Source organism: Malassezia pachydermatis, assembly GCF_001278385.1.
Source record: "Malassezia pachydermatis strain CBS 1879 chromosome Unknown scaffold3, whole genome shotgun sequence".
In the NCBI taxonomy this organism is placed as follows: Eukaryota; Fungi; Basidiomycota; class Malasseziomycetes; order Malasseziales; family Malasseziaceae; genus Malassezia; species Malassezia pachydermatis.
Window position 1 is genome coordinate 306,411 of NW_017253140.1, and position 14,767 is coordinate 321,177.

The following is a 14,767-nucleotide window of genomic DNA, read 5'->3' on the forward strand; positions in this document are numbered from 1 at the left end:
CGGGGCTGGCCACCCTCGAAAAAAAAGAGCCGCCGCGCACAGGCGCCGTTCTCTTCTTGAGTAGCGCTGCGCTGCGTTGTAAAGGGCATCATAATATGACGCTGCCAGCGCTCGATGTGCGTGCCTGCGCAATAGCTGCAGGCGCTAAAGCACACGAAGCGGCCCCTATTTTGAAAGCGTGTGCCGAAGGTAGCTGCCACGATGTGCATGCCGTTCTCGCCGCTGCGGCTGCGCTGTATCTCGACACTGACGTGGCTATTGCGAATGCTATTGTGATAGCGTTCCGTCCCTGTCTCTTGGAGCTCATGGCACGCGTATTTGAGCGGGCGGAAGCGGTGCATGCCATGGCCCGCTATGTAGGCGCCTTTGAAGAAGTATACCCTATGACGGAGGCGTTCCTTGCCCGCCACTTTGCTCACGGCCTACCTCACGACGAGGCTCACTTACTGGCTCGATGGCGCTTGGTCCGTGCAGCGCCTACCGTAGCCCGGCATTTGCACTGGCCTTCGTCCGATTTGTACAAGCTTTTCGTGGCGCGGGAGCATCCACCGAGTCTGCGACAGTTGGCCCTCGCGACGTACGTCTTGCAGGAACAGCTTGCTCCCGCTGCGCAAGAGGCCTTGGAGAAGGCATGGATCGAGCAGGACGCGTACGTACACGTAGATGGCGAGCACGTCCTGCTCTCTACCCTGCCATTGCACGAGCAATCGCGCATCGAATCGCTCTGGTCCGCGTGCTTGCAGCCATGGCCTGTCTCCCCCGCACCTTTGTGCTTGGACGCATCGATGCTATCGCCCTCATTATGCATGCTAGGGACCATGGTGATGCCTGCGTCACCTGTATTGCCTACCACAGTGTTTGTCGAGACAACGAGCGCGCAACGCGCGATGCGCGACGTGCTGTTGCACACGTCGCTTCGTCTGCCCGTGCTGGTATCGGGGCCGGCCTCCAGTGGCAAGACGCATTTACTTACGTACCTAGCTCATCAGCTCTCCCAGGCACCCGCAGGTATGCCGCCCTACCTTGTCATCCCGCTTGGCGATCAGTCAGGTGTGGACGCCAAAGCTCTTTTGGGCTCGTACGTGTCCAGCAGCACGCGTCCTGGCACGTTTGAGTACGTGGAAGGTGCCTTGACTCGCGCTGTACGCGCTGGTCTCTGGGTCATTCTTGAAGACATCGATAAAGCCTCGAGCGATGTATTGAGTGTGTTGGCGCCGCTTGCAGAGGCCCTGGGGCCGACCAAGTCGGTCGGCGCCCGTCCTGTGCTGGATCTAGGCGCGCGTGGGACCGTGGAAGCCGCGCCTGGATTTACCTTGCTGGCCACGCGGACCACTCGTACCGGCGCGCCCAAGCCCTCGTTCCTCTCGAGCGAGCATTGGGGCTATGTCGCGCTGGCGCCTCCGACACGTGACGATATAAGTCGGATCGTGCAAGGTCGGTATCCTCGTCTTGCTCAGTGGCCGTCTCAGGAATGGGCATGCATCTTGCAAGCGTGGGAAGCTGTGGTCCAATGCACGGCATCCACCTCCAGTGCTGTGCGTACGCCGTCCCTTCGTGAGCTCATGCAGTGGTGTGCGCGTCTCGATGCCCGTGCCGAGCCTGGTCTTCTACATTCCCCTGTGGTCCAAGATGCCGTGTTCCTGGATGGATGCGATGTGTTCCTTGCCTCTCTACCTACGATGGGCCCCGTTGGTCGTGCGATGTTGCATGCGCTTGCCGATGCATTGCAGGTGTCTGAGGAGCGTGCGACGTATGCATGGCACGAACGTGTCCCTGATTTGGCCCTCGCACACGCTGGGCAAGTCCGCGTAGGCCGCATTACCCTGGACCGCTTGGTGCCTGGCGCGCCAACATTGCAGCGCTACGCTCTTACACGCCCTGCGCTTACCTGTATGGAACGTGTGGCTGCGTGCATTGCTCATGCAGAGCCTGCCCTGCTGGTGGGTGAGACAGGTACAGGCAAGACCACGTTGGTCCAAATGCTTGCTACATTGGTGGGCCAGCCTCTCACTGTCGTCAACCTGAGCCAGCAGACGGAAAGTGGCGACTTGCTAGGGGCCTACAAGCCGCTTGATCCTAAAATGCAAGCTGCGGATCTCCACAATGCATGGTCGCGCTTGTTCGAGCAGACGTTCTCTGTGAAGCGCAATGCTGCGTACGTGGAGGCAGAGCGCAAGGCCTTCCTCCAGGGGAAGTGGGCGCGACTCGCGAAACTCTGGTCTGAATCGTGCAAAATGGCCCAGAACGAGCTGGCCCAAAGTACCTCCACCCGCAAAAAGCGGCGGACGGACGGCACCTTGGAGAGTGCGTGGGCCTCGTTGGCCGAGCGCATCCAGTCGTTTGCCGCGCTCTTTGCCACGCGCAAGCGCCACTTTGCGTTCTCATTTGTGGAGGGGCCATTGGTCCGTGCCTTACGTGAGGGCCACTGGATCTTGCTGGATGAGATCAATTTGGCCTCGCCTGAGACACTGGACTGCCTTGCGCCGCTGCTGCAGTCGCGCGAGAGCAGTCTGGTGCTTACCGAGCGCGGGGATCTCACCCCCATTCCGCGCCATCCGCAATTCCGACTCTTTGCGTGCATGAATCCAGCGACAGATGTGGGCAAACGCGACTTGGCGCCCTCCATCCGCGCGCGCTTTACGGAGCTGTATGTGCCCAGTCCTGATTCAGATAAGGAAGCGTTGATGAGTATTGTGTCTCAGTATATCGGCCAGGAAGCCGTGGGCGACAAATCAGCGATTCTCGACATGGCAGAGTGGTATACGGATCTTCGCCGACTGGCCGCCCAGCATGCCATTGCAGACGGTGCAAATCAGCGACCCCACTATTCCATTCGTACACTCGCGCGGGCGCTGACGTTTGCCGCGACGCTAGCGCCTACGTACGGCCTACGCCGCGCTCTGGCGGAAGGTGTCGAAATGGCATTCGGCATGTTACTAGATGCGTCCAGCACAGCTGTATTCCAGCAACGCTTGCAAACGCATCTACTGGCGCGCGCCAAGGACCGTCGTGTGGCACGTACGTTTGTGCCACCATCGCCGGGCCCCTCGTACGTGTCGTTGGGTGCGTTTTGGCTGGAAACGGGGCCGTTGCCCTTGGACGAGGCCCCTTCGTATGTCCTCACGCCAAGTGTGGAGGCCAAAGTGAGTGCGTTGGCCAGAGCACTGGTTACACGGCAGAGTCCCGTCCTTATTCAAGGTCCGACGTCGGCGGGTAAGACAAGTGCCGTGGAATACGTCGCACGACGTACGGGTCATCGGTTTGTACGCATCAACAATCATGAGCATACCGACGTACAAGAGTACCTGGGCTCGTACGCCTCGAATGCGGAAGGCCAATTGGTGTACACAGAAGGCCTCCTTGTTACTGCGCTCCGACGAGGCGATTGGCTCGTGCTGGATGAGCTGAACTTGGCGCCGACCGATGTACTTGAAGCGCTGAATCGGTTGCTGGACGACAATCGCGAGCTGTTGGTCCCTGAAACCGGCGAAGTCATTCGACCCCATCCTCACTTTATGCTGTTTGCGACGCAAAATCCTCCCGGCGCTTATGCGGGTCGTAAAATGCTCAGTCGCGCGTTCCGCAACCGCTTTGTGGAACTGCACTTTGACGATGTGCCGCAAAACGAGCTAGCTACGATCCTAACGCGTCGTTGTGAAATTGCGCCGTCGTATGCGGAGAAGATCGTGCAGGTCTTTACAGAGCTGCAGCGACGTCGGCAGTCCGAGCGTGTGTTTGATAAACAGGCGTTTGCGACGTTGCGTGATCTTTTCCGATGGGGTATGCGTGGCGCTGTCGGCTACCAACAGCTTGCTGAGACGGGCTACATGTTGCTGGCCGAACGCACGCGCCATCCACGCGATCGTGCTACCGTGCAAGCTGTGCTGCAGGAAGTGATGCGTGTGCGCATCGATCCCACGACGCTGTATGATGCGAGCAATGAGACACTCCAAGCGCAAGTCGGCGCAGATCTGCTGCAGCGTCTTCGTCATGCCGCGGCTACGCACAAGATTGTGTGGACCTCAGCGATGCAGCGATTGGTCTGTCTTACGGCTGTGGCGCTCCAAGGAAAGGAGCCGGTGCTGCTTGTGGGTGAGACGGGTGCAGGCAAGACCTCGGTGTGTGACATTCTGTCCACGGCGATGGGGCGTCGCCTCCACTCGTTCAACTGCCACCAAAATACCGACAGTGCCGACTTGCTGGGTGGGCAGCGGCCTTTGCGTGATCGAGCCCAGCGGGCGGCGGCTGCGCGTAGTGCAGCGCAGGAGGTGCTAGGCGAGGCACTGCCCACGACGATGACGCTGGATGACGTGGCGGCACGACTGCAAGCGGTCAAGACGACACCGCCTAGGGAGGCATGGACGTCCGCGTGGCAGCAAGTCCAGCAAGCCCAAGCGCTCTTCACCTGGTGCGATGGGCCGCTGGTCGAAGCTATGCGGCAGGGCGAGCACATGCTCCTTGACGAGATCTCGTTGGCGGACGATAGCGTCTTGGAACGACTAAACTCAGTGCTGGAGAAAGAGCGCACATTGGTTCTCGCAGAAAAGGCAGGTACCGATGTCATTGTCTCCGCCACGGACGGCTTCCAAGTCATTGCGACGATGAACCCGGGTGGCGACTACGGAAAGAAGGAGCTTAGTCCTGCGCTGCGCAATCGATTTACCGAGATCTTTGTGCCGCCTGTGGATGCACCGTCGGACCAAGCGGCGATTGTCAATGCGCTTCTGCCGTCCACCTTGCATGTGTGGACCGAGCAGATGCTGGCCTTTGTGCGCTGGTTCTCGCAGCAGCTGGGCGGGTACGAGCATACGGGTCTGGGTGTGCGTGATCTGATGGGATGGGCGCAATTTATGCACGATGTATGTGCACGGGATGTGCTGCCTGCGCCTCTGGCGTTTGCGCATGGCGCCTCGCTGACGATCATCGATAGTCTCGGTGCCCTGCCTGCGACGGCCGCGATGGTGGATAGCAGCTTGCAGGCTTTGCGTGCCAAGTGTCATGCGCATGTGGCCTCCCAAATTGCACCTACGCCCTGGGATCCGACCGATCCGTCGCTGCGGCACGTGCGCGAGACGTCTCACGCGCTGTGCATTGGTCCCTTTTCGATGCACTATGGTCCTGTGGCGCGCACGACCCCGACCTTTTCCCTGGACGCGCCGACCACGGCGGACAACGCCTTACGTGTTCTGCGTGCCTGTGAGATTCGCGCGCGAAGTGTCTTGCTGGAAGGCAGTCCCGGCGCTGGCAAGACCTCGCTGATTGCGAGCCTCGCGGCGCTCACAGGGCATGAGCTGGTGCGTATCAACTTGTCGGAGCAGACCGAACTCGTCGATCTTTTCGGCGCAGAGTTGCCTGTGGAGCATGGACGTGCTGGTGAGTTTGCGTGGCGGCCCGCTGCGTTCCTCGATGCTATGCAGCGGGGTGCATGGGTGCTGCTCGACGAAATGAACCTCGCCTCGCAAACTGTACTGGAAGGCTTGAATTCGTGCTTGGATCACCGTGGCTCCGTATACGTGGCTGAGATTGGGCGTACGTTCACGAAACATCCCGAGTTTCGATTGTTTGCTGCACAGAATCCACAGCATCAGGGCGGGGCGCGGAAAGGCTTGCCGAAATCGCTCTTGAACCGTTTTATCAAAGTGTATGTCGAGCCCCTGCAAGCCGCCGACATCCGAGTTATTTGCGGGCAGCTGTACCCGGCGATGGCGCCGCATCTCGATGCACTCGTGCGCTTCAACGATGCCCTGCACACGGCCACACAAGCCCAAGAACTCGGTCGGCATGGTGCGCCATGGGAATTTAATTTGCGTGATTTGCTGCGTTGGCTGCAGCTCATGCACGCGTCGTTGGGCACACCGACAGACGATCCTGTGGCGACGCTTTCGTGCTTGTATCTGGCGCGGTTCCGGACACCAAAGGACCGCGCTTATGCTGCGTCGCTCTTTGCCTCGTGCTTCGGCCGTGAGCCGACTCGCGCGACTCGTACTCCGAGCGTCCTGCTATCGCCCTCGACAGCCTTGGCTGGCGCTGTGCTGTTGCCACGCACGGGCTTGCGATTGCCCCGCGGGTACACACTCGTCCCCTCGCAGCAGGCATGCCTCGAAGGCATGGCAGCGAGTGTGCGATTGGGCCTGCTGACGATCTTGGTGGGTCATGCAGGGACAGGCAAATCGTCGCTGGTGCATACCATGGCGGCGATGATGAGTCGTCGGCTGGAAGAGGTACGCCTCAGTGCGGCTAGCGATACGATGGATGTGTTGGGCTCGTTTGAGCAGCGTGATCCATCGCACCAGAAGAAGGACGTGCTTCGTCAAGTGGATGCGTTCCTGGACCAGCTTCAACTCGCGGCTCTGACGCCCACATCGTCGTATGCGGCCGACGCTGCGTCTCTCTTGGACACACTGGCAGCCTGCCGCACAGCCATGCATGACCAGCCCGAGGTACTGCAGACCCTTGTACCGTACTTGGCCGATGCCGAGGCACATACCCTGTCTGCGCTTCTTGCGCAGCTTCACGACGCATCGCAAGGCGCCGCTGCCGGCCAGTTTGAGTGGGTCGACGGACCTCTGTTGCGTGCGGCCAAGCAGGGCCACTGGCTCCTATTGGACAATGCCAATCTGTGTGCCGCCTCCGTGCTAGATCGACTAAACTCCCTGTTCGAGCCCAACGGATCCTTAGTCCTGAGTGAGCGTGGTATGGTCGACGAGGGCCGCGTGCCACATATTGTGCCGCACCCTGCGTTCCGTGTGTTTATGACCGTCGACCCACGCTATGGCGAGCTGAGTCGGGCCATGCGCAATCGCGGTATGGAATTGTGGCTGGAATCCGTGGAGATCGAGCACGTTGCGCCTCTGGCACGTACCATGCCTCAGGCGGCAGGCACGTTGTTGGAGCGTGCTGTGACCTCGCACGCGTCGCGCCGTGGGTGGATGGAGCAGCCCATGTCGTCCATGATCACACCGTGTGTCCAAGCAGCGCTCGCCCAGCCTATTCTGGCAGCGCCAGCGCTACGTATCACTGCCTTGTTGGCGTCCTGCTGGACCGAGCCGTCACTGCGCGAGGCTGTAGCGATATACGCCAAGCAGGCGCTCTGGCCCTGCGAACGTGCCTTGGTCGCTGCTACTCTGTCTCTTGATACGACAGCCTCGTCCCCCCCACGCTTGCTGGCCTCAGACTCGGATGTGCAGGAGGTATGCCCGAACGATCCGCGTCGGATTGATGCGTTGGCGCACTTGCACGATACGTTGCATGCCTCGCAGTTGGCTTGGCAGGTGCGTATCGAGCAGATGCAAAAGCGGATCGCCGATGTGGGCGAGGATACACTCTATGCACGCGCCCGTACGGACCGTGCTCTGCCACCGATGCTCCGTGGCATTCCGAACCTCCTTCCCTCGGCCTTAGCCTGGCTCGCGACCTTGCCGCCCATGGACGCGACGATCTCTGTGATTGATCGGTGCTTGGATACCCTGTCCATGGTATGGGAAGCGTGCTTGTCGACGGAGGCGGACTACTCGCTTCTCCACTTCTTGCTGCGTACGCTGCGTGCACTATGGCTCGAGTTGCAGGCAACGACGTCCCTGCCCTCGGCATTGCTTTCGACGTTGCGGCCCATGTACACGCCTTCCTCACGCCAGAGTGGAGCGGCCATGGCCAGTGTGTGGCACAGAGCCCTTCCTGCTATTCCGGCCGAGGCGCAGACACTGCTGGCACAGCTTGCGCATCATTTAGATCGACTTATGCCACCTACCCATGCCCGCACAGCGCTGGAAGTGCTTACAACATTGCATGTGTGGTCCTCGTCCTGGACAGATGCGCATGCGCAGGAGCTTACGCAGGTGGTCCATGCCATGATGGCCCTGGAAGCGGCGCCAACGCAACCCGCGTGGCCGTACGTGCGCCGTGTATTGCCTGTTCTGCAATGGTACCTGCTGGCAGAAGAGCCGTCACAAGCCCCTGTGGCGCCGCTGGAGCCACGTCTCGGTGCCGTGCTACGCGCCATGACAGAGCACCAAGTCGTGCCAGTACTGTGGCTGGTCGCTGCGCAGTGGCGCGCATGGGCACCAAGGAAAGCGTGCCCAGTGTGGATGAGCTTGCAGCCGGCGCATGCACTGTGGTATATCGATGGCGCTTTCCAAGTGGAGGCGCTAGGCGCTCAGACGCTGACGCAAGCGGTCCTTGCGCCGAATGTCTTGGAGGCCGTGCAAGAAGAGCGTATTGGCCTAGCATCCTGGCCCTCCTACGAATCGCATTTGCGTGCTTTGTCGTCGTGTATCGCTACAGCTCTGGTACCGGCCCAGCCCTCGCGTGTCTCGCACCTTCGCACGCTACTTGGCGCCTTCGCTTTGGATATGACGCAGGCGCTGCATCATGCCTTGTCGCAATTGGCCTGGCCAGAAGGGCAAGGTGTGATGCAGGCCCTGGGCTCGGCGCTGCATACGTCCGAGCCTCAAATGTACGTTGATGCGCTGGCGGCCGTGCAAGCGAAGCTGGAGCAAGATACGGCCTTGCACAGTGCACTTCAAGCTTGGCTGACGTGGCTTCGCGAGGCGCATGCCTGCCTTACTAGCACAGCCACACCTGCACAACTGGCTCACGCCTGGGTACACTTGGCTCTGTACACGCTGCATGTCTATGTCCCTGATATGCCCTTGGACCCTGTAGCGGAAGTACATGCTCAGCATGCATGGTACGCACACACGCAATCGCAGCTGGATGCGCGTCTGCAAGTGGAGGGAGCTGTCGCACAGATGCGGACGGGCGGTGCATCGCATGCCGTGCTGGATGAGCTTCGGACAGCCATGGCACACGTGGCCACGCAGCAAGCAAATGCGACGGCGGCGCCTGTTCACCGTGCTTCGGATCCCGTGTTACTTGCGCGATGGCACACGGAAGTAACAGGCTTGTTAACGGACACACTGTCCACTGCCAAACTGGATAGGCTGCTTACGCGCCTTGCTTCGCCAACAGAGACGGCGCTGGCTGAAGAAACTTCTCTGCAGGCGTCAGTCTACGCGTTTGAGCAGCGTTTGCGACGACAGTATGCCAGCATGAGCGATTTGACGGCGCCTGTGCATACGGCTCTGGAGCAGCTTCGCTTGGGTCTGCGTCTTGCGGTGCCGTCTAAGCATGTATCCCCACGGATCGCTCATTGGCTCAGCTCGACCATGCAGACACCTACGTCGGCTGCCGCTCATGCCATTGCTGTCCATGCTACCGACGCACGTGCAAAGTCAACTGCGCTTGCGGAGCTGTTGGCCGCTTTGGCCAGTGCCGCCTACGATGCGCATATCACGCAAACGCCACCTTCGCCATCGACCATTGCTACGCTCTATGAACAGCTCTATGTATTATGGACCGCTCATCGTGAAGCGGAGCGTGAAAAGGTGGAGGCGGAAGCACGTGTCTTTACATTCAAAGGCGAGGATGCCAGCGAAGAACAAGCACGTTTGGCCGCAGAAATGCAAGCCATGTTCCCTGTCTATGACGACGTGCTGGAGACGACGACAACAGCGACGACAACGACACGCACATCGCCCAACAAAGCGCCTACCATCAATGCACAGGTGTTGACCAGCATTCACGATCTGCACACATGTTTATTCCCCAGTACTATGCCCTGGACAACCAAGCGAGTGATGGCAGACGCGCCTTCCATGTTCGTGCAGCACACAGACACACTCATGCGTCTGTACTCGACGTACGCTGCGCACATGCCAGCGGATCTCGACAAGGGAAGTGCATACCAGCTGGCACGGATCGCTCGCCGACTAGCGCCGCCGGCTGAGGCACGGAACTTTTATCACGATGCCCAGCCTGCGGAATTGGCAAAGATGGGCCCCCTATTGGACGCACTGCAATCACACGTTACTACGCTGCTGGGGCAGATGCCTGAGCAGGTCCAGCTGCAGCAGCTTCAGGAACGATGTGAGCGTGTCCAGCAACTCGATATGGCAAGCCCCATTGCCAAAGGTCTAGCCGCGATTGAACTCTTACTCACACACGTGGACGATTGGGAGACCTACGCTAGCAGCGCTACGTCGCTGCGTACGCATGCTACTGCTCTGACGAACCTTGTGATTGAGTGGCGTCGACTTGAGCTTCACAGCTGGGCGTCGCTGCTCGATAACGAGGCGGCCTGCGAAGAGGAAGGCGTCTCGCCGTGGTTCTTCTCATTGTACGAGGCCCTTACGCGTGCGTCAGATTCGACGACGATCTCGGACTTGGTATCGCTACTCGATACCTACGTCCGAGGTAGTACTGTCGGCCAACTAGCGGCGCGATTGCGTTTGCTGGATACGCTCAGTGTCTTTATACAGCCGCAAGGGGATATAAGCCGTGTGCTTCATCACATTGCCGCCTACTACGCCCAATTCCTACCAGCCGTGGAGGCACATCTTCAGCAGCAGCGCAGCTTGCTGGAACGCCAAATCCAGGACTACGTACGCTTGGCGTCATGGAAAGATGTGAATGTGTATGCTCTTAAGCAGAGTGCTCAGAAAACGCACCAGTATCTGCACAAGTCGCTGCGAAAGTGGCGTGAAATGCTGCGTGCGCCAGCTGACCCCTTACTCGCGCTCAAAGCGGATGCACGTCCGAATGTTCTCGTACGTGCAATGATGGGCCCTGTCTCGGCATCTTGGCGTCCTGTTACAGCCAGTCTACCTGTGCTTGTAGCACGACCCGTACGCAACGATACCGCCTTGCATTTCCAGGATGTGCGTAAAACGCTTCGTCATGTGCACACGTTGTGTGAATCGCATATTATGCCACAGATGGATACAGAGCATTGGTCCGACGTATCGGACCTGGCAACTACCATCCTGGAGACTGCCGATGAACTGGCACAACAGACGCCTGCTCTGGCGAATGAAGGCAATGCAAAGAAGCTTAAGAGCTTGGCGACACAGAAACGCCGCGCATGGTCCGATCTGCTCAAAGAACTTCGTCGGTGGGGATTGTCACCCTTCCTTAGCGCTGAAGTGCTCGCGCAGAACCGTGATCCCGTTTGGATTTATGGTGCGCCAATGATCAAGCGTGAAGAAACGCTCGGTACAGACGCTATGGATCAGTACCATGCAGCGATGCTGGCCCAAGTAGAGCGCCTTCGATTGGCGGCGCAGGCGCCGCAAGGCGATGTGCCGGACCTAGCGAGGGGTGTTGCCTTTGTGGAACATGCACTGCATTGGGCCCTTGTGACGCGCCGTCGATGGGCACCGATGTATGAAAGCGTGCAAGCGCTGGGTCAGATGGTGCAGCGACTCTGCACACTGACTGGCCCCTTGTACTGCCTCTCGTCGCACGATGTGCAGGGTGTGCAAGTTCGCATCAATCACATGGCACGTACGATAGATGCCTTGCAAGAGGCCATGGCGACCATGACCACCCAGGCACAGATGTGGTCGACGAACACACCTACTCTACAAGACTGGCCACCGCTGCTGGAGCGTCTACGTGCCTCTCGTGCAGCGCTCCAAGGTCTACTAGAGACGTGGAATGCGACGCACATGTGGCTTGCTACCGAGGCAGACCATGCCATGTTGCAAGAAAGTACTGCAGCGCTACAAGCGACATTGCAAGTACTCCGTGCTACAGCGCATGCGGCCCCGTCCATGCAGCTTATTACAATCCCCATTTGCGCATGGCTCGAACCTGGCTGTGAAGCGATGGTTTGGTCAGCAACAAGGGCCGAGGGAGATATTCAATCACACACAGACCAAGTGTGTTCGTCGGTGCTGGTCATTTTGCAGGATATGAAGGCATTGCCGCCACAGGCGCCTCGAGGAGAGGTTGTACCCGACCAATTTGTCCCTGATGAAATGTCGCGCTTACAAACCATCCACCGTATCTTGAAGCCACAAAAAGTGGTGGAGGCACTCCGCGCTTGTGTGGCCGATGCAGGCTCTGATACAACATCAACGCAATGCATGGCTACGTTAGCGCAGTTCCTCAAGCCCTACCTGGACCTTGCTGTGGCGCATACTATGTCCATGTCACGCTGGTACCGTGCTTGGATGCGACTGTGTCTGGTCTTGAGCGTGATTATGACGACATTGGCTACCAAAGGCTTCTGCCAGCCACCAGAAGAGGATGATGCAGACGATGACGCGGAAGGCGATGGGGGTGAGCAGTTAGAAGGCGGTACAGGTCTCGGCGACGGGTCTGGCGCAAAAGATGTGTCTGACACGCTACAAGACGACGAAATGATGGAGGAATTGCAGAACGAAGAGCAAGACCAAGATCAGGGCGAGAAGGAGACACAAGGCGAGGACAAAGCACGTGAGATGGATGATATGGATGGCGATGTACACAGTGTAGATGGCGAGCGTGAAGAAGAACAAGGCGACGATGACGAGGAGAAGGAAGAGCAAGAGCCCCAAGATGAAGTGGGCGATGTTGATCCGCTTGACCCAGATGCTGTGGACGAGAAGATGTGGGCGAATGAGCCAGAAACCGAACAGCAGGGCGAATCGGAGGCCGCGGGTGGTGCACAAGAGGATCGCGAGCAGGCTGGTGATCGATCTGAGCAACCTGATGAGGCTGGCAATGAGCAAGAAGGAGACGAACAGCAAGGTGATCAGGAAAGTGGCGAAACCAATGAAGAAGAGGCGGAGCCTGAATTGGAGGACGTACCTGATAAGACAGACGGTCTGGGCCGGGATCTGGATCAGGAAGCGCAAGAAGAAGACATGCAGCTTGGTGACGATCTCGATATCCAATCGGGGGACGAAAAAGAAGAGGGCGATGACGAGATGGACTTGTCGTCCGACGGCGAGCACCAAAACGAACTAGATGACGGTGCTTCTGACTCAATGGACGAGCGTGAGCACGACGATACCCCGATCACGGCTGAGCCGGATAAAACCACTACCGAGGATGCAGGTGATGCAGACGCCGACGTCGATGCTGAGGATGAAGAGCAAGATCGTGCAGAGGACACCGAGAAGGCGGAGGGTGAAGATGACCCTGTGGATGACGACAAAGAGAAGGAGAATCAAGCGGAAGCTGAGCCGGAAAACGAGGAAGCTTCTCAACCAGCGGGCACACGTCCTGAATCCATGGAGAAGAAACCACTGTCTCAGCCTAGCGAGCAGCATCGCCTCATGCCGTCGACTGATACGACGATGGAGGATGATACAACGACACATGAAGGCGGTGGTGAGGATACCGGCGGTGCAGCGGGTGAGCAAGAGCAGGCAAGTGGCGAGGCCGACAAGATGGATGGCTCGTCCACCGCGCAAGCTAGTGGTGCACCGCAAGACGGTGATGCCGCAGGGGCAGAGAACGATGCAGAGAATGCGGAAGCGCGGCCAAACCCTGTTCAAAGCCTGGGCGACTCATTAGAGCAGTTCCGCCGTGATGTGGAGCAGATTCGTGAGGCCACACAGCACGAAGGGGAGCAGCACCAAGAGGAGGACGGCGTCCCTGAAGCTGGCGACGTCGAGCATATTGCGCAGGATGAACAGGCTGAAGCACAAGCCCTTGGAGTGGCCGATGAGCAACAAGCGCAAGCGATGAAGAGTTTGTCCATGGAAGATACAGAGGCGCAAGAGACGGCCGTTCCTATGGACGAAGAATCAGACATGGCGCCACCAGAACCAAGTGCGGAGCCTACTGAGGATAAGCAGCCTCCTGAAGGAGCCGGTCAGCCATCGCACGGCGCACAAGAAGGTGCACTGAGCGCTTCGGATGTGCGACGCAATATGGCCGATCATACGGAGGAAGGTACTATGCCGGCCACCGATGAAGAGCACATGGAGCCCATGGATGACGAGGCGAGGGAAGAGGCCGAGTCGCAAACGGTCGAAGCATTGGCAGCCTTCCGAGCATCCGAGATGGATATCGACAAGGCGGCCGAATTGTGGCGATCCTATGTCGGGCTGACAACTGACTTGGCTTTTGGTCTGTGCGAACAACTGCGGTTGATCCTGGCCCCATCGCTCGCGACACGCCTAAACGGAGACTACCGTACAGGCAAGCGCCTGAACATGCGCAAAATTATTCCTTTCATTGCCTCCGACTTTGCAAAGGACAAGATCTGGCTGCGACGAACAAAGCCATCGTCGCGCGAGTACCAGGTGCTCTTGGCCATTGATGATAGTAAGAGTATGGCGGATAGCCGCAACATTCATCTGGCATACGAGACTCTGGCTTTGGTGGCAGGTGCGCTTACACGCCTTGAAGTGGGCGATATAGGCATTTGCCGCTTTGGAAGTCGAATGGATATGCTCCACGACTTCGGAACGACGTCGTTCAGCGACAGGCACGGTGGCCATATTCTCAGCCAGCTCCAGTTCCAGCAAACGAACACGGATATGTATGCGCTACTGCAACAGAGCATGTCAGTGCTACAAGAAGCACGCCAGCGTGCGTCTGCCTCGGCCGCTGATCTGTGGCAGCTGGAGATCATTATCTCTGACGGTGTATGCCAAGACCATGAGCGTCTTAAAGCCCTTTTGCGCCGTGCCACGGAAGAGCGTATCATGCTTGTATTTGTGGTCGTCGATGCTGGCGCCGGTGCAGAAAACAAGGAATTACAGCCTGGCGAAGCTCCTCGCAGCTCTATCCTCTCTATGAATCAAGTCAACTACCATACGGATGCCGCTGGTAAACTTCAATTGGAGATGAAGCGGTACATTGATACCTTCCCCTTCGACTATTATGTCATTGTACGCGATGTTCAATCGCTTCCGCATGTCCTCGCTACGACATTACGTCAGTGGGCCGAGCGAATTCGTGATGCATAAGTGTATTCATACTATGTAGAAGC

The 14,767-nt window shown here is 58.6% G+C and overlaps 1 protein-coding gene across 1 annotated transcript; it reads left to right on the forward strand.

Annotated features, from left to right (window-relative positions):
* Positions 1–95: 95 nt before the first annotated feature.
* On the forward strand, positions 96–14,744 carry Malapachy_0777 (mdn1-huge dynein-related aaa-type atpase; the record flags this gene model as incomplete). The annotated part of the gene is made up of 2 exons (XM_018135290.1): positions 96–8,253; positions 8,281–14,744. 2 exons carry the CDS (start codon positions 96–98, stop codon positions 14,742–14,744), a joined length of 14,622 nt encoding a protein of 4,873 aa, XP_017992465.1.
* Positions 14,745–14,767: the final 23 nt, after the last annotated feature.